General features: G+C 54.3%; 1 protein-coding gene across 3 annotated transcripts in view; it reads left to right on the forward strand.

The window, feature by feature from the left end:
* Window positions 1-22,373, forward strand: part of SLC12A5 (solute carrier family 12 member 5) — a 36,733-nt gene that overhangs the window by 5,191 nt on the left and 9,169 nt on the right. For 2 of the 3 annotated variants that reach the window (XM_043479255.1, XM_043479256.1), the window contains exons 2-17: window positions 8,237-8,331; window positions 8,651-8,782; window positions 9,037-9,183; window positions 9,976-10,030; window positions 10,520-10,650; window positions 12,605-12,846; window positions 13,822-14,033; window positions 15,619-15,789; window positions 16,078-16,176; window positions 16,325-16,382; window positions 17,376-17,550; window positions 18,150-18,268; window positions 18,577-18,675; window positions 19,602-19,721; window positions 20,028-20,132; window positions 21,618-21,786. In XM_043479255.1, the coding sequence (XP_043335190.1) occupies window positions 8,237-8,331; window positions 8,651-8,782; window positions 9,037-9,183; window positions 9,976-10,030; window positions 10,520-10,650; window positions 12,605-12,846; window positions 13,822-14,033; window positions 15,619-15,789; window positions 16,078-16,176; window positions 16,325-16,382; window positions 17,376-17,550; window positions 18,150-18,268; window positions 18,577-18,675; window positions 19,602-19,721; window positions 20,028-20,132; window positions 21,618-21,786 (2,129 nt within the window). Of the gene's footprint in view, window positions 1-2,264; window positions 2,658-8,236; window positions 8,332-8,650; window positions 8,783-9,036; window positions 9,184-9,975; window positions 10,031-10,519; window positions 10,651-12,604; window positions 12,847-13,821; window positions 14,034-15,618; window positions 15,790-16,077; window positions 16,177-16,324; window positions 16,383-17,375; window positions 17,551-18,149; window positions 18,269-18,576; window positions 18,676-19,601; window positions 19,722-20,027; window positions 20,133-21,617; window positions 21,787-22,373 lie in introns of those variants that run through there. The other variant, XM_043479257.1, reaches the window with a different exon arrangement.

Raw genomic sequence — 22,373 nt, forward strand, 5'->3', positions numbered from 1 at the left:
AGAGTTTTGTGGCAGAGGACAGGACAGCACCACTATCCCCTGAATCCTGGATGCCTTGTGAGATAGGAGATCTGGTGAGGGTGCCCAGATGGGACAACCAGGGGAAGAGGATCATGCCTGCCTTCATCTACTCCCTTGGGATCTAGATCTTCTCTGTGGGTGGGCTCAGTCCCTCCCTGAATGGCCAGGGCTCTGGACCACAAATGGAAAATACCCCCAGGGGAACATCCCACACCCAGGATTGCTGAAAAACCTCAGCATTTGTTTCTCAGCACTTCTCAAACATATTACACGTTTTATTGTATTACTTGTCTCTACAGAGTAGTAGAAAAGCATAATGGTGGTGGTGGTGGTTTGTGAAATGCAGTGCTTAAAAATTCTTGAACACTGGCCTACCCACCTGCAAACCCTTTAACCCCTGTCACCAATTTAAACTCATTGCAATTTTTGTGTGTGGGTGGGTGGTTTTCTCTCTGGGAAAACCAAGAAGGCCAATTCTCACACCTTGTCTGAATAGCTAGCTCTCCACCCTAAAGAGTCCTTCCAGTGTCCATAAAATCCAGTGAAGGGGTTATCTTACTGGAGGATGCCTCAGAGTCCCACTTCAGTTAGCTGCTGAAGACTCTGTGGTTGAGCCAGTCTGAAGTCAGTGACACATGTGTGACAACAGAATCTGAGCAGCAGGCCCTGTCCATGGTCCTGAAAAACTCACGTCCTAGAACTGGATCTCTAGTGGTGCAGATTTATTTTTTCTAGGATCCTTGAAGATCTTCTGGGCCCACCTCCAATTGCAGGCTGAGAGGCTACTCTGGCCCTGCACCTCTGAAGCCTGAGCACAAGAAAAGGGAGAGAGTTTATCTCCAACCCAGTCCCTGTTCCTTTGTTAGTAGCCAAAGATCAGAGGCACTGAGCAGTTTGGATATGACTGCATTTTTGCCTCTTCTGTTGGAGGCAGGACCCATTTCAAAAGAGGTTATGTTGAGGAAAAGAGTCCTAAACTGGAATAAAGGAAACTGGATTCTAGGCCAAGTTCTGCCATTCACTGGCATTGTGTTCATAGGCAGTCATTTCCCCCCATCCCCATCAACAATGGGCCTTAGCTTTTTCACCTGTAAAATGAAAGCTATACATTAGCTAAGATGATTGAAACCATCCTCTCCAGGCCTGGAACTCCGCTGAAACTTACAGGGCTACTGCTGGGAGCTTGGGTGAGTCTCAAAAATATTTCCCCTTGATCTGCTCTCTTCATTGGATGTTTCCATCTTGCTGGGGCTCAAAGGGTCCACACTGCTGATACTGCTTCCTAAGATCTTTCCCCACCAGCTCGAGCCTGGAGTCTTGGAGTGCTGAGGGGGTCCCAGGACAATCAAGCTTCTAGGGTACTGGTGTCAGGGGAGGGGGAGGAACGCAGAAAGCATGTCAGCTCTGGAATCCTCAGAAAGCAATCCTGGATTAGGGGATTAGACTCTCCCGCCCCAGGAGAAAATCTGGTCCCAAACTGACAGGCGGCCTCATTCTCCCCTCCCCCACTCCACTCCTGGCCAGCCTGCGACCGGCCTGCCCTCCCCAGAGGCTGCACCATCCCTAGTGGGGAATCGGCGCTCCAGAACCTCACTGCCGCCTTCTCTCCTCCTCACCACCTCTCCTTCCCAGGTTCCTTGCGCCGGAGTGGGGTGGGGGAGGGTCCCTTGTTTTGGGACTCCAGTGATTTGCCTTTGAGGTGAGACGTTGAGACCTCTATCGGTCTAAACAGAAAGAAAGGGTTCACTGCAACTCCTCAGACTCATGCCTCCCATTTTAAGCCAGGATGAGCCAGACAGTTCAGCCCCTGACCCTGACCCCTCGGGGGCCAGCACGGTGCTTGAGTTAAAGGCTCTGGCCTCCACACATCCCTAGCTCCAGCCTCCTGAGCAGCGATTGTGGGCGAGGGCACGATTCCACGCCGTTCTTCAGGGCCGGCCTCCCCAGCTTTGCAGGCAGGCTCTCCAGGGACTCATATTCCACGGCGCGCTCCCCCTGCCGCCTCAGATCCTAGCATCTTCTCTCTAGGGGTTAGCCCAGACCCCCGGCCAGGCAGCCGCTGCGGGGCCGCCTCCCCGCGGCCGCGACCTAGTTCCCTGCCGTTATTTTTAGGGCGCGGGATGGCACCTGCCCACGTGCCGGCCCCGCCTGCGCTGGAGAGTGGGGGGCGGGCAGAGCTGCGTCTGCTCCTGGGAGGCGAGGCCCCGTCCCCCGCAGCACCCTCTCCATCCCACCGGTGCAAGCCCCCAGGTTCCGTGCGAGGGGGCCTCCGGGAGCGCACTGCCCGCCCCTCGTCCCCTCTTCTTCCTCCCTCCGTCGCTCCCCCCCCAAAACCCCGCCAGTGGCTCACGCCTCCTGCATACGGGATGAGGTGAGCCGCGCCGCCGCTGAGAGGGGGCGCGCGCGGGTGTGAGCGTGTGTCCGTGTGCGAGTGTGTGTGCGCCGGGCGGGCGGGCACTGCAGCTTCTTCCTCCGTGGAGCGGAGAGCGAGAGAGAGCTAGAGCGAGCGAGAGCGGCGAAGGCAGGCAGAGGGGCGCGGGCGAGGCGGCGCAGCCATCCCCGGGCCCGGCGCCGCGCCGCCACCATGCTAAACAACCTGACGGACTGCGAGGACGGCGATGGGGGAGCCAACCCTGGTAAGCTATCGGGGGCGGCGAGGAGAGGAAGCAGCCCTGGGGTTAGAGACCGAGCGGGGGGCCGCCTCCTTTGGAGGCGAGGCTGGGATTGACCCGGGCGGTGGGCGCCCAAGTCGGCCTGGAGCCTAGCTCCATTGGAATGCGCCAGGCTCTGTGCGAGGTGCTGGAATGTGCCGCGCCCGGGGCCAGAACTGGGCGCCGAGGGCTTGCCACTGCCCACGGCCCGGGGGCAGACGTGGGCTAGCTAAGCAGGGGAGTCGGTGGAAAAGGGTTGGAAGAGCTAGTATGGGCTGACGTGGAGCTCGACGGGCGGGAGGAGGGCTCCTTTTCCCGAGAAGGGACCCTGGCGTCCTGGTGCAGAGCGCGGGGGTTGGGGGGGCGCAGTCTGCTGCAGTCCCTCGTTTTGAGACTTCAGCTGCAAGGTGGGGGGAAGGTGCCTATGGGGGGGGGGTTGGAGCCATATGACAGCCCCCGTCCGGCTGCGGCGTCTCCTTAAGGGGTGCAGCCCGGGCCCCCTCCCCCAAAGCTGCCCGAGGTCCGACCTCCGACTGAAGCGAACCTCCTCTGGGGATTTTCAGCTCTACTTTGCCGAATCTCCTTCCTCTCACGTTCCCATGGGTTCCTTTTCAGGACGGGAAGCAAGATCACCCTCCTTTCTTTCCCCTTTCCCTTTCCTCTGGGTACCCTGGGATAGCTGTGAGGTTTCCAGGGTGGGGCAGAGGGGAGTCTCTCTAGTCACCTCTGCTAGCTTCCCCAGTGAGGCCTCAGGAATGGGGTCCCAGCGGCCGAATCCCCGGCGCCGTGGCGCGGACACTGCGGACGCGCTGCGGTGGGTGCGGAGACTCGCTAGGAGCAGAGGGGCTTGGAGCGAGTCCTCTGGCGGCTCTCGCTCTCCCCCGCCCTCCTCCGCGGTTTCCCTGCTCCGAGGTCTTCGAGGCCAGCCACCCCCTCGGGCTCCCAGGCCCCCCGCCGCCCCCCAGCGGTCTCAGCCATCCATCACGGCTGTCAGCCGCCCCCACCCCCCACCCTCCAGCGGCGCTGCGTCCCTTGCGCACTAGCGCGCCTCCTGCTCTGGCTGTCTGCGCTCAGCGCCTTCAAACGCTCCCCTGGGCATTGCTTGACCCTCTGGGCCAAGACTCCTGCAGACCTCCCCTGGGGGATGGCCCAAGGGCCCTAAAGGCTGAAAGCACAGGGTCCTTCAGGGACTGGCAGCCTGGACTTGAAGTCCTCCGGATCCTGGGTCCAAGTCAGAGCCAAGTGGTCGCTTGGGAAGGCTGTGGACATCAGGGTCCCTCATCCTCTGACACCCCTTCTTCCTCCCTGAAGCTGAGTAGGGGCAGGAACTATTGGCTGTCTAACTCATCCATCTCCCCAGTGACCCTGGGGTCAATCCGCAGGCGCCCTCCTCCATAGCAGGTTCAGGCTGCGGGAGGGGGGTGGTTTGGCAAAGTCGAGTCTGCAGCAGAGCCGGGCATCCCGTCGCTGCTCCTAGGGAACGAAGGTGGGGGTGTCATTCCCACATGGGATCCCCTTCAGATGTTTCCACTCTGAGGAGGGGGCTCTGCTCCCCCAGACACAGGGTTTGGTCCAGTCCCCCAGGCCCTGCTTGCCCTACCCTGACGATGGCGCCTTCCTGGGCCACGGGATTTCTGTGGGGTCTCAGGTGGCCTAGAAAAGAGTGTGCAGCAGGACTCCAACTAGGAACTCCCTTCAGTTCTACCCCCTCCCCACAAGTTTTCCAGACTCTGAGTGTAGCAGACTGGTCTGCAGACTTTCTCTCTCTCTCTCTCTGAGTGGCCAGGACCTGAAACTAGAGCGGCCAGGACCTGGGTCAGGCATTTTGGCCCCAGAGAGAGAAAGAAGGCCTCCCAGTGGCACCTGGAGACGGTGATGGGGTGGTCCAAGGACCTCCGGGGCTTGAGGGAAGACCATCAAACCGAGGAAATCCGGCATCTCTGAACTTAGGTTCTTGGAAATGTAGGAGACCTAGGTCCTGACCTCGGGGAGGTGGGAATGACCAGAGAAAGTAGGCTCCTCTGGACTAAAGAACACAAGAATATTGTCTCTGGCTCCCAGGTCTCCATTCCTCTTGGGGTCTGACGCCGTCCCCTACTCCCCTCATCTGACTTGGGGATTCCCCCAGGCCTGGCCCCAGGCCCCCAGGGGAGGCTCCTTAGCCCGCGCCGCTAGTCTGTTTCCTCCCTGGGAGCTCTGGCGGCCGCAGCTTAATTGAAAGCCGATTCGGGCTGAGAGCTCCCAGGGGGCGGGGGCGAGGGCGGGGGCGGAGAGGGCTCAGCCACTGTCTGGCCCGGCCTCTCGCGCGCGCCGCACGGCGATCTCCCAGCCTTCTGACTCCCGGCTAAGGGAATGGGGGCGAGATCCCCCTTCGCGGTCCTGCCCCTCTGAGGGCTCATGAAACTCACCCTTCCCCCTCAACCGGGGTTCCAGGGAGGGGTCGAAATCAGCCCTGGCAGATCAGGCTGGGGCCTGGCGTCCCGTCCAGACGGAGGGTGGAAAAGCGCGATCCAGGACAAGCCCACGAGCTGCCCCCTCCCCTGCCCTCATCTCCTGGCTGGGATCCGGCCCGGAGTCTAGCTCCGCGCTGCGCGCCGCGTTACATAAGCCGCTGCGGGCGCGTGGCCGGCTCTGCTCCGCGCTGCGCTCTCTGCCCGCGCGGTCGCCATGGAGACCGGCGCGGGGCTGCTCCGATGCCCGGTCTCCGGCCAGGACGCCCTCTTTTCCGACCTGCACGCTCCGCGCGCCCCCAGGAAGGAGGAGGGGAGGGGTGTGAAAGGAATGGGGGGCTCTCGTGCCTGACGGTCTTAACCCCGAAGAGCCGCGGGGAGGAGAACGCACAGGAGTCGGGGCCCCTAAATCTTGTCGCTGGGGAAGGAGTGTGGGATAGGGCGGCCAGGGTTGGTGGGGTACCACGTATATTAGTAATATTCGGGATTGTAATAGTAATACCAATAAGTACACTTATGCGCCCAATACACGCATGCCGAACAAGCATTATTTTACTTAATCCCCACCACAGCCCTGAGTTAAACACGATTATTATCCCTTTGCAAAGTAGGAAATCGAGGTTTAGTTTAAGTGACTTGCCCAATGGGTTGACACAGCCAACGAAGTTGGAACTGGAACCTATATCTTCTTGACTCCAGCCTGTTTTCTTAACCATTAAGAAACGGTTATCATCTCATCTCATCCCCAGCCCTCTAGTTCCTGCTATAATGTGGTGACACGAGGCCTCTTGTCAGCATCTTAAAAATGAAGAGGGACCCACCTTACTTTTTTTTCTCCTGCTCTCTAGCCCCAAAGAGCTCTTCCGAGACCTGAAGGGTCAGGAAGGGAGCCCGGGGTAATTCACCTCAACAGACTTTTTGCTGAGCACCTATTATGCGTGCCAGACTCCCACTGGCAGGACCGGTCTGCTAATCCCAGGAACTCATGTACCTGAGGAGAAGAGTGAGTTGGTAGAGGCCCCATTTGGTGATCAGGAGTTCTTGGCTTGATGAGTGAAGCGGAGGTAGTGGCAGGAGACGGTGGGCGGTGGGTTTCCCTTGAGGACGTGAGGCATCACTTCCACAGTTTTGAGTCAGGATGAGACTGGATTTCTAGCAGGTCATGCTTTGGGGACGGACCCTGGCTGAGAGACTAAGGGAGGTTTTCAGGAGGAGAGGATGGGGAGGATTTGAGCAGAATGGAGATGGAGAGAGAGAGAGAGGTCAGGAGATGAGGGGACAGGAAATTCAGAATATGTAGGGCCTCCACTTCACTTCTGTTTTGGTCATTGGAGTCCAAAGAGATGTCTACTACTGGGATTCAGCCCTGAAAATTGAGAAAGTGTGATGGCTGGAGCCACGGGAGTGTGCCTGTGTGTGTGTGTGGAGGTCTCTTTGAAAGGACCCTCTCCTTAATGCCCTAGAGACTTCCTCCTTGCATGATCTCATCCAGGCACATGGTTCCACACACTTGCTACACAACTTTTCACGGGCTACCCCTGATTCTCATGCCCAGCCTCTCTCCTGGATCCCAGGCTGATCCATATATCCAAGGGCTTCTGGACAAGTTCTCTTGAGTGTCCTACAGTGCCTCACCATCAATCAAATTCAGCCTCTTCCCCACCCCCAGTCTCCCTCTTTTCCCTCCATTTATTAAATAGCACCATCCTCCACCCATTTACCTCTGCTAGAAACCCAGGCATTATCCTAGATCCCGCCTTCTCACATCCTCACGCATCTGGCATAGAAATGTGTGCCAATAATTCTCTAGTTTGCTCACTTTTCCACACTGCTCTGGTCTGGGGTATCATCAGTCCTTGTCCAGATTTCTGAAAGTCCTTAGCTTCTGCATTTTTTTTTTCCTATTTTTTTGGCATGTGGGATCTTAGTTCCCCAACCAGGGATTGAACCCATCCCCCCTGCAGTGGAAGCATGGTGTCTTAACCACTGGACCATCAGGAAAGTCCCCCCTAAATAACTTCTCTATTCTTCGTCAAAAGGCCAGAGTGATTGCTCTAAAACACAAATTTGTCTACGGTCCTTTTTTGCCTGAAACTCTTCAGTGACTTCCCACTGTCCTCTAGATGAAGTCCAAAATCCTTAACTTGGTTGGCTAGTCACTTAAGGACCCAGCCCACACCTACCTTCCTAGCCTCATTTTCTTCATATGCTTCTCCTCCATCCTCCAGCGCCCCTCCCCCCATTCCCCTTCCTTAGACTCCTCCAGATCAAACTTCTTTCAGGCCCTGTAACCCAGTCCAGCTCGCTCTCACCTCTGGGCCATCGAACACGCTGTTCTGCTGTTCTATCTGCCTGGAACACCCTCCCGGCTCCCTCCCAGTCTAGCTCTTACTCATCCTTCAATTCTCAGCCAACACGTCACTTCCTCTGGGAAGCCTTCCGTGACCCAGACCAGGCTGGGCTGAGTGCTTCTTCCGTGTTCCCACAGTCCATCGTTCATATTCTGCCCCACAACTTACCACTCTGGGTTGGAAACTCCTGGCTATGGGTTTATCTCCCCTGCCTTTGGGTTCCCCAAGGGCAGGGATGGTCTTAGGCTGTGTTTTATTCCCCCACCCCCAGGCCCACACAGGCATGCAGGAGACATCCAGTAAATACACAATGACTGAAGATGAACCAGGGTCACAGGATATGCCAAAGAGGGTCACTTTTCCAAGAGGCAGAGTATCCTGGGGGCCTCAGACTGCAGTGGTCTCTGCCTCCCCTCTAGGAAAGAGCATGCTTCCACCCTCGCCCCCCAAACACCAGAGTGGGCCAGTTTCGGTCAAGGAGGGAACTCTGGAGAGTCTTGGGTGCCCTGATGAATGAAGTAGGGCCCCCCACCCCCAACCAGAGCAAGGAAGTACTTCCACATTCATTAAATACCCTGCACATGTCAGGGAGTGCACTAGGTTTGTTATACAGAACTAAAATTCTGCAAGGGTGGTAGCATTAGCTCGTGTTTTCAGTGTGTGGACTGAGGTTCAGCGAGTTAAAGTGGCCATCCAGCTGGATGCCCCGGCAGACGGGCAACAAACACTTGATGCCAAGTCTCTCACTCCTCTGCCTTCTCAGGTGATGGCAACCCCAAGGAGAGCAGCCCCTTCATCAATAGCACCGACACAGAGAAGGGGAAGGAATATGACGGCAAGAACATGGCCCTGTTTGAGGTGGGTTGCTTGGGGTCCTGGGACTCCCCCGAAGATTCAGCTCCACCTTCATCAGCCGTTCCCTCCCTCCTTCCCTGGGGGCACTGTCCCCTCCTCTCTATCGCTCCCTCAGGTCCGCCTTCCTTGAACCTCCCCATCCCTTCTTCTCTTTCCCTTTCCCCCTGCTCCCCCACGTCTTATCCTAACCCCCTCTCTCCCTTCCCCTTTCATCCCAGTCTCAACGGCTTGCCTCCTGGTCCCCATCTCTCTCTGTCTCCTACCACCTGGCTCACCCTCCTCTAGACCCTGGTGCCCCAACACCAACAATTTCCCTCCACAGGAGGAGATGGACACCAGCCCCATGGTGTCCTCCCTGCTCAGTGGCCTGGCCAACTACACAAACCTGCCCCAGGGAAGCAGGGAGCACGAGGAGGCAGAAAACAACGAGGGTGGAAAAAAGAAGCCGGTGCAGGTGAGGGCCTTGGGGAAGAAGGGCTGGGGGAGGACAAAAGGGCTGGAGGAGAGAGAAGGCGGGCGAGGAAAAAGGGATTCAGGTGAAGGGGTGGATGATGGAGACAGAAGGATAGGAGGTGGAGGCGGAGGGAGGGGATGAGGTGTAGAGATGGTGGGGGAGGGAAGGGGGATGAAAGTATGGGGAAGAGGAGAGGGCCTGGGGTGCTGGTAGGGATTGGGGGCAGCAGAGACTGACGCCAGCCTCCCTGGCAGGCCCCCCGCATGGGCACCTTCATGGGCGTGTACCTACCGTGCCTGCAGAACATCTTTGGGGTCATCCTCTTCCTGCGGCTCACGTGGGTGGTGGGCATCGCAGGCATCATAGAGGCCTTCTGCATGGTCTTCATCTGCTGCTCCTGTGTGAGTGACTCCCTCCCCTCGCCCGTTCCCTGATAGCTGGGGGTTGAGCGGGCACCTGGGGGTGGGAGGGGAAGGGAAGGGGGGTGGGGAGCACGAGACCTGAGCTTTTTATATGAACCACTGCGTATAGTCCTGGAGAGGAAATTAGGTCTGACGGGGCCTTCCAGCCTCTCCCAGGCTCATCCCTGATGGCCATCAACCAGGTGTCACCTGGATCTGTGTGGGTGCAGGTGCTGCAGACTCATTGATAAAAAAAGATAGGTGTACATTAATAAATTAGATCCACCTACAGCCCCACAACAGTTAACATTTTGGTGGGTTTCGACTCACAAGAAAACGGGATGATGGGTCCCAAACAGGTCTGGCTGAATTCTTCCCATTCACTCGAAAAAAAAACCACATGTTCACTAAACACCTACTTTCCGTGACATTTATGCTTCCTCACGTGTGACCTGCGATTCCCCCCTTGACATGTGCAGTAGCCAGTGCCGAAGCTGGTACACCTGCCTATTGAATAAACGAAGAAACAGAGGCTTAGAGAACTGAAGTGACGTGTCTCCTCCAGTCAGACAGCTGGTCAGAGCCCAAGCTGGGGTTTCCAGAGCTCTCTGATGCAAGAGCTTGCGTTCCTTCCATGTGCTGGGTGAAGAAGAGGTTTTTCTGGACAAGAAGGACTTGGCAGGAGTAGGAGTTGGAACCGTACCAAGGAGAAACTCAGTGGAAGAGGACTTGTGGGTTTGGCGGGTGCTTATGGGGTAGCTGCCGCCCTGACGGTGATCTCTGTCCTCACAGACGATGCTGACGGCCATTTCCATGAGTGCAATCGCAACCAATGGTGTCGTGCCTGGTACGTGATGGGGCCGCCTGGAGGGGAAGGGGCCCTGGCCGGGTGGGAGGGGGACCTGGGTGGTTGAAAGGAAGGAGGGGCAGTGCCCAGAGCTATGGGCGCCCTCAGGAACCCCAAGAGGCAATACTGCAGGCCTGGGGCTGGGCTGTGATGTTTGTGGAGTCAGTGGGGGCAGCCTTCTTAAGGGGAGGGGAAGGAGGCTGTTGGTGGTGTTGAACGGGGCGATGAAAGATCTCTTCCCTTTGTCTGAGACCCTCTTCACCATCATCCTGTTTTTGGAGCCATGACCTCCTTAGAGGGGTAATTAGCAACATGGTAATTAGTGCTGTAAAACCCACTCAGTGTTTGGCTGGGTCTCCCGCTACAGCCTGTAAGGCTTGTGAGGCCCAGGGCAACCCCCTTCCCACCACTGTCTCTGATCCCCCCCTCACCCCTTACAGCAGCCCAGGGTCCCTTGAACCTCTTGCCAATACTGGATTCTTTCTGCAGCTGGCGGCTCCTACTACATGATTTCCAGGTCTCTGGGTCCAGAGTTTGGGGGTGCCGTGGGCCTCTGCTTCTACCTGGGCACCACGTTTGCTGGGGCCATGTACATCCTGGGCACCATTGAAATCCTGCTGGTAAGAGGGTCCGGGGAGGAGGTGTGGGTTGCGGGCTGGCAGTCAGTTAACAGATACTCCCTGGACACCTCCTGTAGACTGGGTCACTCAGTAAGGCCAGAGGGATATCAGATGTGGTTCTGTCTTTAAAGAGTTCATAGTCTAGTTGGGGAGACAGGATACACTAATTATGTAACGTGAACAGCTGTCGTTTATCAGGCACCCACTGTGCTCTCAGCAGAGTTCCAAGTGCTTTACAGTCATTAGCTTGAATCCTCACGAGGTTTAAGTATTATTATGCCCATTTTACAAATGAGAAGCTCAGAGAGGTGAGACGACTTGCTCAAGGTCACTCGGCGACTGACTGGCAAGAGGTGGGTCAGGAAGAGTACAGTCATGGTAGAAATGATAACAGTCATGTCCCTCAATGATCGCCTACTACGTGCCAGGGGGCAGTGCTAGGCACTCTGTGGATGTGAACGGTAGAGGGCAGAGGCTGGCGGGTTGCTGAGAAGAAGGAGCTGAGAAAGAGATGTCAGAAGCAGTGACTGATGAGCAGTCAGGGCCCTGGGCAGTGTCTGAAGTGGACAGCTGCTGACTTGGGTCTCAGTTCTTCCTGCCCCTGCAGGAGGAAGTGGGAGCTGAAGGTTCCTTGGTATATAGAGAGCCAGGCTGACATTTTCCAGACACGTATTCTACCCAGGCCCCGTGGCTGGCCATGTGTCGTTTTATTTTATTCTCACAACTCTTGCATGAGTTAGATATCTTCATTTTACAGGTGAGGAAGGCGAGGCTCAGAGAGTTAAAGGGGCATGTGGAAGGGACGTGAAACTGTGTCTTTCTGACTCTGAAGCCTGTGCATGTCCACCCGACTGCATTGCTTTAGAGAACTAGAACTAACAGATGTTTCAGCTTCTGGCTTGGGGACAGATTGGAGAAGTCCAGAGTCAGGAAGGATAGATGGGGAATAAAAGACCCAAGAAGCCAAATTGTGAGAGAATAATAATAGACCTATATGGCTTTTACAAAATTAAAAAATTATTATAAAAGTAATTCTACCCATTGAATTGGAAAATTTAAAAAAATAAATTGGAAAAAATCAAAGACTGTTAAAAGGGAAATAACAATCTCCTGAAGAAAGTCATCATTAACGTTTTGGCGTATCTTCTAGTTTTTGTGTTTCTTTATGATATTGCATTTTGTCTTTATAAAACTATAGATTTCTCTAATAGTTCAAAACTTTCTTTGCAAATATCACTTACAACTGAAAATAACTTTTGTAACAATATAAATATATTAATATTTCATATAGAAAATATGGAAAATACAGATGTGCAAAAAGAATAAAGATTATTCACATTTTTACCATTCAGGGGAAACGACTGTTAACATTTTGATGTATCTACACACAGACAGACATATATACACACGTATGTGTGTATATATTCACATGTAAGTACACATATATATATTTACAAAAATGAGATAAGACACATTCTCTTTAAAAATAGATTGTTTTTATCCAGTCTAACAGGGATAGCTTTTTAAAGTTGGTTCATATAAATCTTTGTTGTCCTTTTTAGTAGCTACATAATCTATTTGGAAATACCATGATTAATTTACCCAAACCTCTAGGGATGAATGTCTAATTTATATCTGCCTTTCTAATTAAATAATAAAGACAATAAATAATCATTAATACTTATACTTGATAACACAAATGATAGAAATTAATAATTTCTCCTAGCATTTTTGCAGTATCATCTTTTAATGACTGTATAATGACTATATATAGTCTTCGTGGGACAGACCCTATCATTGGATGTCTTTCCTAGTCTCGGATTACTGTAAATATGCTGTGAAGAGTTATCTTTTTCTCCAAAGCCCTGCCTGCGCCTCAGGTTATTTCCTTGGGGTGGTTCTTCGTTGGTCCCCACGGGGTTGCCTGCTTGACCGCCGCACCCCTTTCCCACAGGCTTACCTCTTCCCAGCCATGGCCATTTTTAAGGCAGAAGATGCCAGCGGGGAGGCGGCAGCCATGCTGAACAACATGCGTGTGTATGGCACCTGTGTGCTCACCTGCATGGCCACTGTGGTGTTTGTGGGCGTCAAGTACGTCAACAAGTTCGCCCTCGTCTTCCTGGGCTGTGTCATCCTCTCCATCCTGGCCATCTATGCTGGGGTCATCAAGTCTGCCTTCGACCCACCCAACTTCCCGTAAGTGCGGCTGCTCTGCGCGTCGGGCACCCTCCCCCTCCTCCCGGGCTGGTTTCAGGGTCTTCACACTAGTCTCTGCCACCCCCAGCCTGCCCCTAGCCCTCAGAATCAGAGTGGTTGTGGATCCAGAGTAAACTCTCTTGGGAGGGAAAACCTCTCCTGATTTCAGGTAAATCTCTTTAGGGTGGGGTAAGTTTTTTTAGAGGTGGGCACAGTTTCCCTTGCAAGGGTCAACTGCTTGCTGGTGAGCTGGGCTTCCCAGGTGGCTCAGAGGTAAAGAATCCACCTGCCAAGCAGAAGATATGGGTTCAACCCCTGGGTTGGGAAGATCTCCTAGAGGAGGAAATGGCAACCCACTCCAGTATTCTTGCCTGGAAAATCCCATGGACCGAGCAGCCTGGCAGGCTACAGTTCATGGGGTCACAGAGTTGGACACGAGTGAGCACGCTCACTCAGGTGGAGTTAGGAAGAGTCAAGTGGAAAGATTTCTGAAGGGATGACCAGTCCATGTGAGGGAAAGCTTTCTTGGGTGGGGAACAACCTTATGGAATGAGACAACCTCTTAGTATTAAACACCTTCTCTATCGTAGGACAGGACACAGAAGAGAGGGTCTACGGGCTCAGGTCCCTCTTGGTTCAGCCTGTCTCCCTAGGACGCATTTCCCTACATAACACAGTTCAGAAGAGTGGCACATTGAGACTGCTGTCCGTGGTGCTGAAACAGCCTCGCAGGAAAGCAGTGGTTCTCTGCCCTGGCTCATACTAGAGTCACTTGGGAGGGAGGAGATTCCCTAGCGGACCAGTGGTTAGGAGCCTTGAAAAAATGCTGATCCTGGGCTCCATCCCAATTAAGTGGAAATCTCTGGATGTGGGGCCCTGGCATCTGTGTTTCTTCGTGCTCCCCTGGCAGTTCTACCATGAAACCAGGGCAAGATTACATCCCTCCCCACCTTCCTCCCTTGTTTCTCTCCCTAGGATCTGCCTCCTGGGGAACCGCACACTGTCTCGCCATGGCTTTGATGTCTGTGCCAAGCTGGCGTGGGAAGGAAATGAGACAGTGACCACACGGCTCTGGGGCCTTTTCTGCTCCTCCCGATTCCTCAACGCCACCTGTGATGAGTACTTCATGCGAAACAATGTCACGGAGATCCAGGGCATTCCTGGCGCTGCCAGTGGCCTCATCAAAGGTCTGAGGGAGGGAAGAGGTCTGGTGTCCAGGGAACACTGCAGGGATTGTGGACTAATCAGTTAGGATTAAGGGACTCTCTTTGGGATTCAGTTAAATTCGATCCATTTTAATTGAGCACCTACTCTGGGCCATGTTCTCTCCTTGGGATCACAGAGGGGTAGAGATGAAAGGGAACCCTTGCGTGCCTTTTCATTTAGTGGGAAAGAAAGCCATCAGTTTGGCGAGTATTCACTAAGCACCTGCTAAATGCCTAGCGCTGTGCTGAGCATCAGGAACACAGCATAAATAAGTCACAGTTCTTGGCCTCAAGGAGTTTAATAGCAGAGACAGATGTAATAGCAAATAAATTATGACATGTGTAGATGTGCATTCAATGAACAGAGTTCTCCCAAGGGAGGGAGTGGTCATGTGTATAAGGTGGTAAGACAAGGCCTCCTGGATTCATCTGAGAAGGGTTTTGAAGACCAAATAAGAGGCTTTCAACTATACAAAGGGAATAAGGGAATTACAGGCAGAAGAACAGCTTGCCTAAAAGCATGCAAACACAGAAGGGCATATTGTGCCCTTCCAACCATGAGTAATTTGGTATGACTGGGGCATAAAGTGCAAGGGAAGGAGGGGCAAGAAATGATGTCGGGGAGACTGACATGAGCCAGACTGTGGTCAGCCCTGGAAGCCATGTTGAAGAGTTTGGACAGTGTTCTGAGGGTGATGAGGAGCCGCCAAAGGGTTCTGAGTAAGAGGTGGACATGGTCAGTTTGTTGTTTCTGAAGGTTCACTCCAGCTGCTAATGTGGATGGGTTCAGAGCAAGGAGGGAACTGAGTCAGGGAGTCTAGGAGGAGGCTGATGCTGAGTCCCGGTGAGAGATGATGGTTTTCTTACTGAGAGTGGTGGATGACAGCAAAGTGGTTCTCCATCAGGCCTGTTTTGCTCCCCGCCCCCCTGCCCAGGAGACAGGTGGCAACATCTAGAGACATTTTTAGTTGTCACAACTGAAGAGTTATTACTGGTATCTGGTGCGTAGAGGCTGGGATGTGGCTAAATACCCTACAACATGAGAGGACAGCCCCCCCCACACACACACACAAAGAATTGCCTGTTCTTATCATAGTTATCACTACAAGTTAATAGCACCAGAGTGGAGAAACACTAGAAAGGCAAGAAGGGGTGTATTTGAGAAATATTTAGGAGGAATAATGGATAGGAGTTGGAGATGGTTTTGAAACAGAGATGGGGAAAGGCAATAGTTGTGGGCAATGTCTGTATCGATGGTGGTGCCTTTTACCAAGATAAGGGGTAAAGGAAAGGAGCCGTTTGCCATGAGTGGGTGGCAAGATCAGTTTGGGACCTATTGAATCAGTCTGAGATAGGTCTTTGTTGTCTATGTTCCCCAGTAGATTGGACCGTTTGAGAGCAAGGACTAGATCTGATTCATGTGCAAAGCCCCTGGTCCAGAGCAGGAGCTTAGGAAATGTTGGTGGAAATAAGAGCTGGTTAATTTTGACCCTTCTTTTTGTCCGCCCTGCCTCCTGGCCCCAGAGCTCTGGCACCCTGATATCTGAGAGTCATGTCTCCCCCACAGAGAACCTATGGAGCTCCTACCTGACCAAGGGGGTGATTGTGGAAAGGCGTGGGATGCCCTCGGCAGGCCTGGCAGATGGTACCCCCGTCGACATGGACCATCCCTATGTCTTCAGCGATATGACCTCCTACTTCACCCTGCTGGTCGGCATCTACTTCCCCTCAGTCACAGGTGAAGGGGAGCTCAGAGAGGGAAGACTCTGCCTGGGAGTGGATGGGTAGGGAGAAAGTCAATCATGATGTGGGGAATTTCTTAGTCCAGTAGCCCCATTACATAAGCAGGAGCCAGTTCACCTCCCACTGGACAGGTGAGGGGATTAAAGCCTGGAGTAGCCAAGTAACACGCACAAGCTCTCACACAAGTCAGGCCAGGACTAGACTCCTGGGTTCATGACTCGGAGGCTGGTGTCCTTTGTCTGGTCTCCCACGGCTCCTGTCCTAGCTGCTCCTCTGTTCACAGGGATCATGGCTGGTTCTAACCGCTCTGGGGACCTGCGGGATGCCCAGAAGTCAATTCCCACTGGCACCATCCTGGCCATCGCCACCACCTCCGCTGTCTGTATCCTGCACGGCTGGGCGGGGACCACTGTGGGTGGGGAGGGCTAGACGGAGGGTCTCTGAAGCTGCTGCCTCATCTGGCTGGTTCAGGAGGGGTGGGGAGGATGGAGAATGCCACCCTGGGGATTCTCCTTCATCCTCTGCTGCAGACATCAGCTCCGTGGTCCTGTTCGGGGCCTGCATCGAGGGGGTCGTCCTTCGGGACAAGTAAGTAAGGGGCTCAGGGACGGTCCTGTTCTGGGGAGGGTGGGGTGGGCGTCAGGGGGCTGGGTTCTGGGAAGCAGAACCCACGTGGTGCAACCTCTGCTTGCACATTCCAGGGCCAGGATCCCCTCTGCCTACTGAGGCAGCACCTTCTGTTTTAAGACAGTGCCAAATGGTCAGTTTGTTGCTCCTGAAGGCTCACTCTGGCTGCTAATGTGGATGGATTCCTCGCAGGGAGGGAACTGAGTCAGGGAGTCTCAGGGAGTCTAGGAGGAAGCCAAATGGCACTGTCTGAAAAACAGAAAAAGCTCTTCTTGATTCTCATACTGCATCACGTCACCATGTGATGAGGCCAGAATCCCCATTTTCCAGATGGAGACACAGTTTAAGATATATGCCCAGGATGATGCAGTCTTGTACAATTGACCATGTACTCAAATCATTATTAGGGGGGAGGGGCAAGACAAGGGGAGGGTGTTAAAAGGTACAAACTACTCTGTGTAGAAGCAATAAGCTGCAAGGATATACTGTTCAGCACAGGGGATACAGCCAATATTTTATTAATAACTAAATGAGGTATGACTTCTAAAAATTGTGGATCACTATGTTGTAAACCTGAAACTTATATAATCTTATGTACATCAACTATATCTCAATTAAAAAAAAAAATTGAGTTGCCACTAGTACTAAGTTCCAGGCACTGTGCTAAGCATTTTACATACATTATCTCCTCATTCCTGCCACCAATCATATGAGATAGGCTTATAATGATCTTCATTTTACAGCTGAAGGAACTGAGACATAGAGAGGTTGAATGTCTTGCCCAAGGTCACACAGACAGCCCACGTCATCAGGGGCTTTGTCTGTCCCTTCACCCCTACACAGCCAAGCCCCGTGGTGGACGTATGGCTGGCTGCGCAGTTGGCATGGGAAACCTTTGGAAATCTAGGTGGCATTGCCCACCCAGCATCTCCTATCTTTACTGCTCCCTTCCAGGTTTGGCGAAGCTGTGAACGGCAATCTGGTGGTGGGCACCCTGGCCTGGCCGTCCCCCTGGGTTATTGTCATCGGATCCTTCTTCTCTACCTGCGGGGCTGGGCTGCAGAGCCTCACGGGGGCCCCTCGCCTGCTGCAGGCCATCTCCCGCGATGGCATAGTGCCCTTCCTCCAGGTCAGTGGTGGCAAGGCGTGGGCCGATAGTCCACCCCCTATGCCAGCCAACCAGGCCCTGCCCAGCGAGGCCACCCGGTGAGCAGAGGCCACAGCAAGCCTCGAACTGCCTTCTGGTCCCTTCCTCTCTGTGATGCCACTACGAAAAATGGGACTTGGCCCATCCTCAGGGCCATCTCTTTGGGCAGGGTTGTCTGCTCTTAGGGAGAAAAATAAATGCTCCTCCTTGGGCCCTGTGACTGGGCAGGGACTCAGGGAGACAGCCAAAGGGCAAATGAGAGGAGGGTGCTCTCTGTGGTTCTTTAAAAATATATGTATATGATGAACTCCGTCACGGCTGCTTGCTGGCCGCCTGGAGCTGCTCCTCCATCTGTCCCCTCCTGTTCCCCTTCAGGGATCATCTGAACTTCCCTGCACTCGGGTACCAATGTCAGGGTGGGAAAGATACAGCAAAAACCTGGTATCCCCTTGGGTCCCTTTAAAGGATGAGAGGCACAGCATCCCTCTCTCTGCCTCTCCTGTACTGGTCCCCAGGACTGCAGGAGCGAGACAAGAAGTCCCTAGGGTCTCAGGCCCCTGTGATGGTTACTGTATCCTCAGGTTTTTGGCCACGGCAAAGCCAACGGAGAGCCAACGTGGGCCCTGCTCCTCACTGCCTGCATCTGCGAGATTGGCATCCTCATCGCGTCCCTGGACGAGGTCGCCCCCATCCTCTCTATGTGCGTCCTGGCCTCCTGCCCTCCCCATCAGCTCTGGGGATGCTCCAGCTGTGACCCTGGACAGCCCCCCCTGAACCACTTTAATGAGCCCAGTGTCGTAGAAACATGTCCTCTGTTGTACAGATATTCATCCCACGTGCACTGGGGCATGCTGTAAGGGGATCTGGCCTTTGAACCCCTTCCTACGCGTCAGAACATGACTCGGCCACCTCCCCGGTCTCTTCCTCCCTTCCCCCCTTTTCTCTCCCTGTGAGTCTGTCTCTGCCTCTCCTGCATCTCTGCCTCTCCGGGGCCTTTCTGTGTTCTAGGTTCTTCCTCATGTGCTATATGTTTGTGAACCTGGCCTGCGCGGTACAGACACTGCTGAGGACGCCCAACTGGCGGCCACGCTTTCGATATTACCACTGGTGGGTGCCTGTCCGCCCCCGCCACCTCATCCCACAGGACCATCCTCTCCCTGGCCCCTCACCCCAGCCTATCCCCTCCAGGTCTCAGGATCCTCAACTCCAGCTTTCGTAGCCCAAGTAGCATGAGGAAAGTCCTGGTGAAGGTCTAATTATGATGACAAGTAATAACAGAAGACAGCATAAACAGTCCCAGCTAGAATCCCTCTCATGTCCATAGTGCTCAACACCTGTCAGTCTTGATGAGGAAGCCTCAGTTTCCCCAGCTGTGAAATGGGACAGTAACTGCACCTACCTCACAGGCACCTCTGAGCCTTACAGTGCTTAGGGCGCAGAAGGTGCTTCTTGTGTGGGGCCGGACTTCTGCCCATTCTGCTTGATGGTTCCTGATCCCCACAACAGGCTGGTGGGACAGACGGGGCGGGTACGATCATGCTTATTCTACCAAAAGGAAATGGAGGCTCCGGTGGAGAAAGGGATGGGCCCAAGGTCACCCCCGCCCCAAGGCTATGGCACACCTAGACCAGAGCCCAGGCTGCCTGCCTCCCTCCCACCTTGGCACCCCTGCTGCACCAGAGCCTCGTCCCATGTTCCTTCTGGGAGATCTTGCCTCCAACCCTCCCCAGAGACCCCTGCCCTCAGAAACCACCTGGCAGGGTGGTCTGCCAGGGCCTGAGGCACTGGGCCGGGGCAGTGTGGTGACCAAGGAGCTGGGTGGGGCCCTGTCTGCGGCTGCTCATCCACCCAGAGGCTCCAGATTCTGGTGGTGCTCCTGGAGATGATGGCGTGGGCTCCCCTAGCCCTGGCCATAGCCTCCCAGGTCTGGCCCAGGCCCTCCCTGCCCCATCTAACTCTCGCCGTCTGAGCCCTGGGCACCAGTGAGAACCCCGCCAGGGGCTCAGAGGCCGGGTCTCCCTCCCGCTGTCCAGGACACTCTCCTTCCTGGGCATGAGCCTCTGCCTGGCCCTCATGTTCATCTGCTCCTGGTACTACGCCCTGGTGGCCATGCTTATTGCTGGGCTCATCTACAAGTATATTGAATACCGCGGGTAAGGCGGGGCGAGGCTGAGCGACGGGAGGGGGGCGAGGAGGGGAGAGAGGTGATGGGAGCTTGGGGGGTAGGGGTGGGGTTAAGGCCAAAAGGGAGAGAAGATGGGGAGAATGGAGAGGAAAGCGTGAGGGGGTGAGACAGGAGCAGAGGGAGGTGCTGAGGCTTTGAGAAATGGAGGCGGCCAGGAGCCACCGCCCTTCTGAGCCCGAGGTGGACGGCTCTGGCTCCGCACTGTGGGGTGGGTGCTTCTCCCTGGCACTCCCCGGCTTTCTGCCTCTCTTGATCCCCCCTTCCCGGCCCCCAGGGCAGAGAAGGAATGGGGCGATGGGATCCGAGGCCTGTCTCTCAGCGCTGCTCGCTACGCCCTGCTGCGCCTGGAAGAAGGGCCCCCTCACACCAAGAACTGGAGGTGAGTGATGGCGACCAAAGGGGAAGGCAGCGGGGCCTGACCCACCCCGCCTGCTTCCTTCTGCTCTGGCTGAGTGGTGTCCAGCCTCATCTGAACCCTTCCCCCCCTGAACCCTTCCCCTCTGTAACGCTGAGGCTGAGCTGAGGTTCCACACATTTGTTCTCCAAAACCCTACCTGCCATGCCAGTTTCTAAGCATCTATCCATCCCTCCATTCATCACATCATTTGTTAAAAAAAACACATATGAACACATGATCTATGCACCGCCCCCTTCCAGTCTCCAGGGACGTAGTGAGCTCACAGTTCCCTGGAGAAGGCATGTGCCCAGACAGGTAAGTGGAGTATCAGAGAGCATTCGCCCTAGGAGAGGTGGGATCATCCACTTTGAGAGTTAACAGGGCCTCTTAGAAATCTCTAGATTAGTAACAATCTCTCTTATTGGTTTCCCTGGTGGCTCAGATGGTAAAGCATCTGCCTACAATGCTGGAGACCCGGGTTTGATCCCTGGGTTGGGAAGATCCCCTGGAGAAGGAAATAGCAACCCACTCCAGTATTCTTGCCTGGACAGTCCCACGGACAGAGGAGCCTGCTGGGCTGCAGTCCATGGGGTCGCAAAGAGTCAGGCACGAGTAGAACTTCACTACTACTACTACTATTTGATTCACGTGAAAACCAGGGCTTAGGGAAGGTCTCAGGGGTTGTGGAAGGCAAACCTAGAGCCAGAATCTTCCCCTCCCGCCTCTCAGCCCAGGTGCCTTCTAACTGCTTGCTCTGCAAGCCCTTCTTCTCCTTCAGGTTCAATTTGCTAAGAGTAAAGTCTGGAACTCTGGAATGAGGACATCGTGGACTTGTCCTCACTCATGTCTACTAAACTGGCCTTTTAGAGACTGGAGTTTTGCACAAATAGTCTGTGAATCCTTAAATGCTTAGCACAGGATCTAGCCCAGAGTAGGTGCTTAGAGGATGCTATCAAACTCATGGTTGGCTGGGGAGGCTAAATGAATAAGGAAATGAACAGATAAATAGATGGGTAGATAGCTGAGTGAATACATGTATGGGAGTGTGGTTGGGTGAATAGATGAATGTGTGGATGGATGGTGGTAGGTGGATGTGAGGGTAACTGAATGAATAATGCATGTGTTGGTAAATTAACGTGGATGTGAATGGATAACCGAAGGATAAAATAGATGGATGGGTAGGTGGATAGATGGATGGATGGGTGGTTGAGTGAGATGGTACATGGGTGGGTGGGTGGATGGATGAATGCATGGGTGAGTGAGATGGATGCAGAGATGGATGGGTGGGTGGATGGAGAGATGTGTGGGAGATGACTGGATGGGTTGATAACCTAAGGACATGGGTGGATGGATGTTTAGGGGGATGGGAGTATGGAGGACAGGCAGTTAGTGTACGGAGTATGGGTGTATGAGTTACGGTGCTTGGGGAGGTGGTGGATGGATCACGTGATCTTGCACCCGCTTCAGGCCACAGCTGCTGGTGCTGGTACGTGTGGACCAAGACCAGAACGTGGTCCATCCACAGCTGCTCTCGCTGACCTCCCAGCTCAAGGCAGGGAAGGGCCTGACCATTGTGGGCTCTGTCCTTGAGGGCACCTTTCTGGATAACCATCCCCAGGCCCAGAGGGCAGAGGAGGTGAGTATAGGCCTTGCTGGGGGGCATGTGGCAGTTGGGAAGACAGCCCCTTGCTCCTTTCCACTTTCTTCTTACCAGCTCTGCCATGAGCTGGGGCTCAGGCTTCTCTGTCCTCCTCCTCAGAAGTTGTGTCCAAGGGCTCAGTGACTAAGTTCCTTAGAATCCAACCTGCAGAACCCAAGATGATCAGGGCCAGAAGGGCCCATTTTATGGATAAGGAAACTGAGGCTTAGAGAAGTCAGGTCATTTGTTTAAGGACAGAAAGCAGAGACTCAAAACCTAGACTCCTATTGCAGCTTTCTTCTGCCAAAGAATAAATCTTTTAAAGCGTTTTCACATTGGTGGATTCTTCCAGTTTCCACACCACATGGGGTTGACAGGGTAAGTATCCAGTGTAGCACAGGAAGAGACCAAGGCCCAGAGAGGGAAAGCAGCTTGCTGAAAGTCACAAAGCTGGCTGCAAGCATAGCAGGATTTGAACCCAGGTCCTGGGGGCTGGATTACCTGCTCTCGTTCCTGTCTACTGGTCATTGCTCACGGAGCAGTGGGCAGTGCCAGTGTGAGCTGGGGCAGCTGGGGTCTGCAGT

Source organism: Cervus canadensis, chromosome 10 (genome assembly GCF_019320065.1).
Source record: "Cervus canadensis isolate Bull #8, Minnesota chromosome 10, ASM1932006v1, whole genome shotgun sequence".
Lineage (NCBI taxonomy): Eukaryota > Metazoa > Chordata > Mammalia > Artiodactyla > Cervidae > Cervus > Cervus canadensis.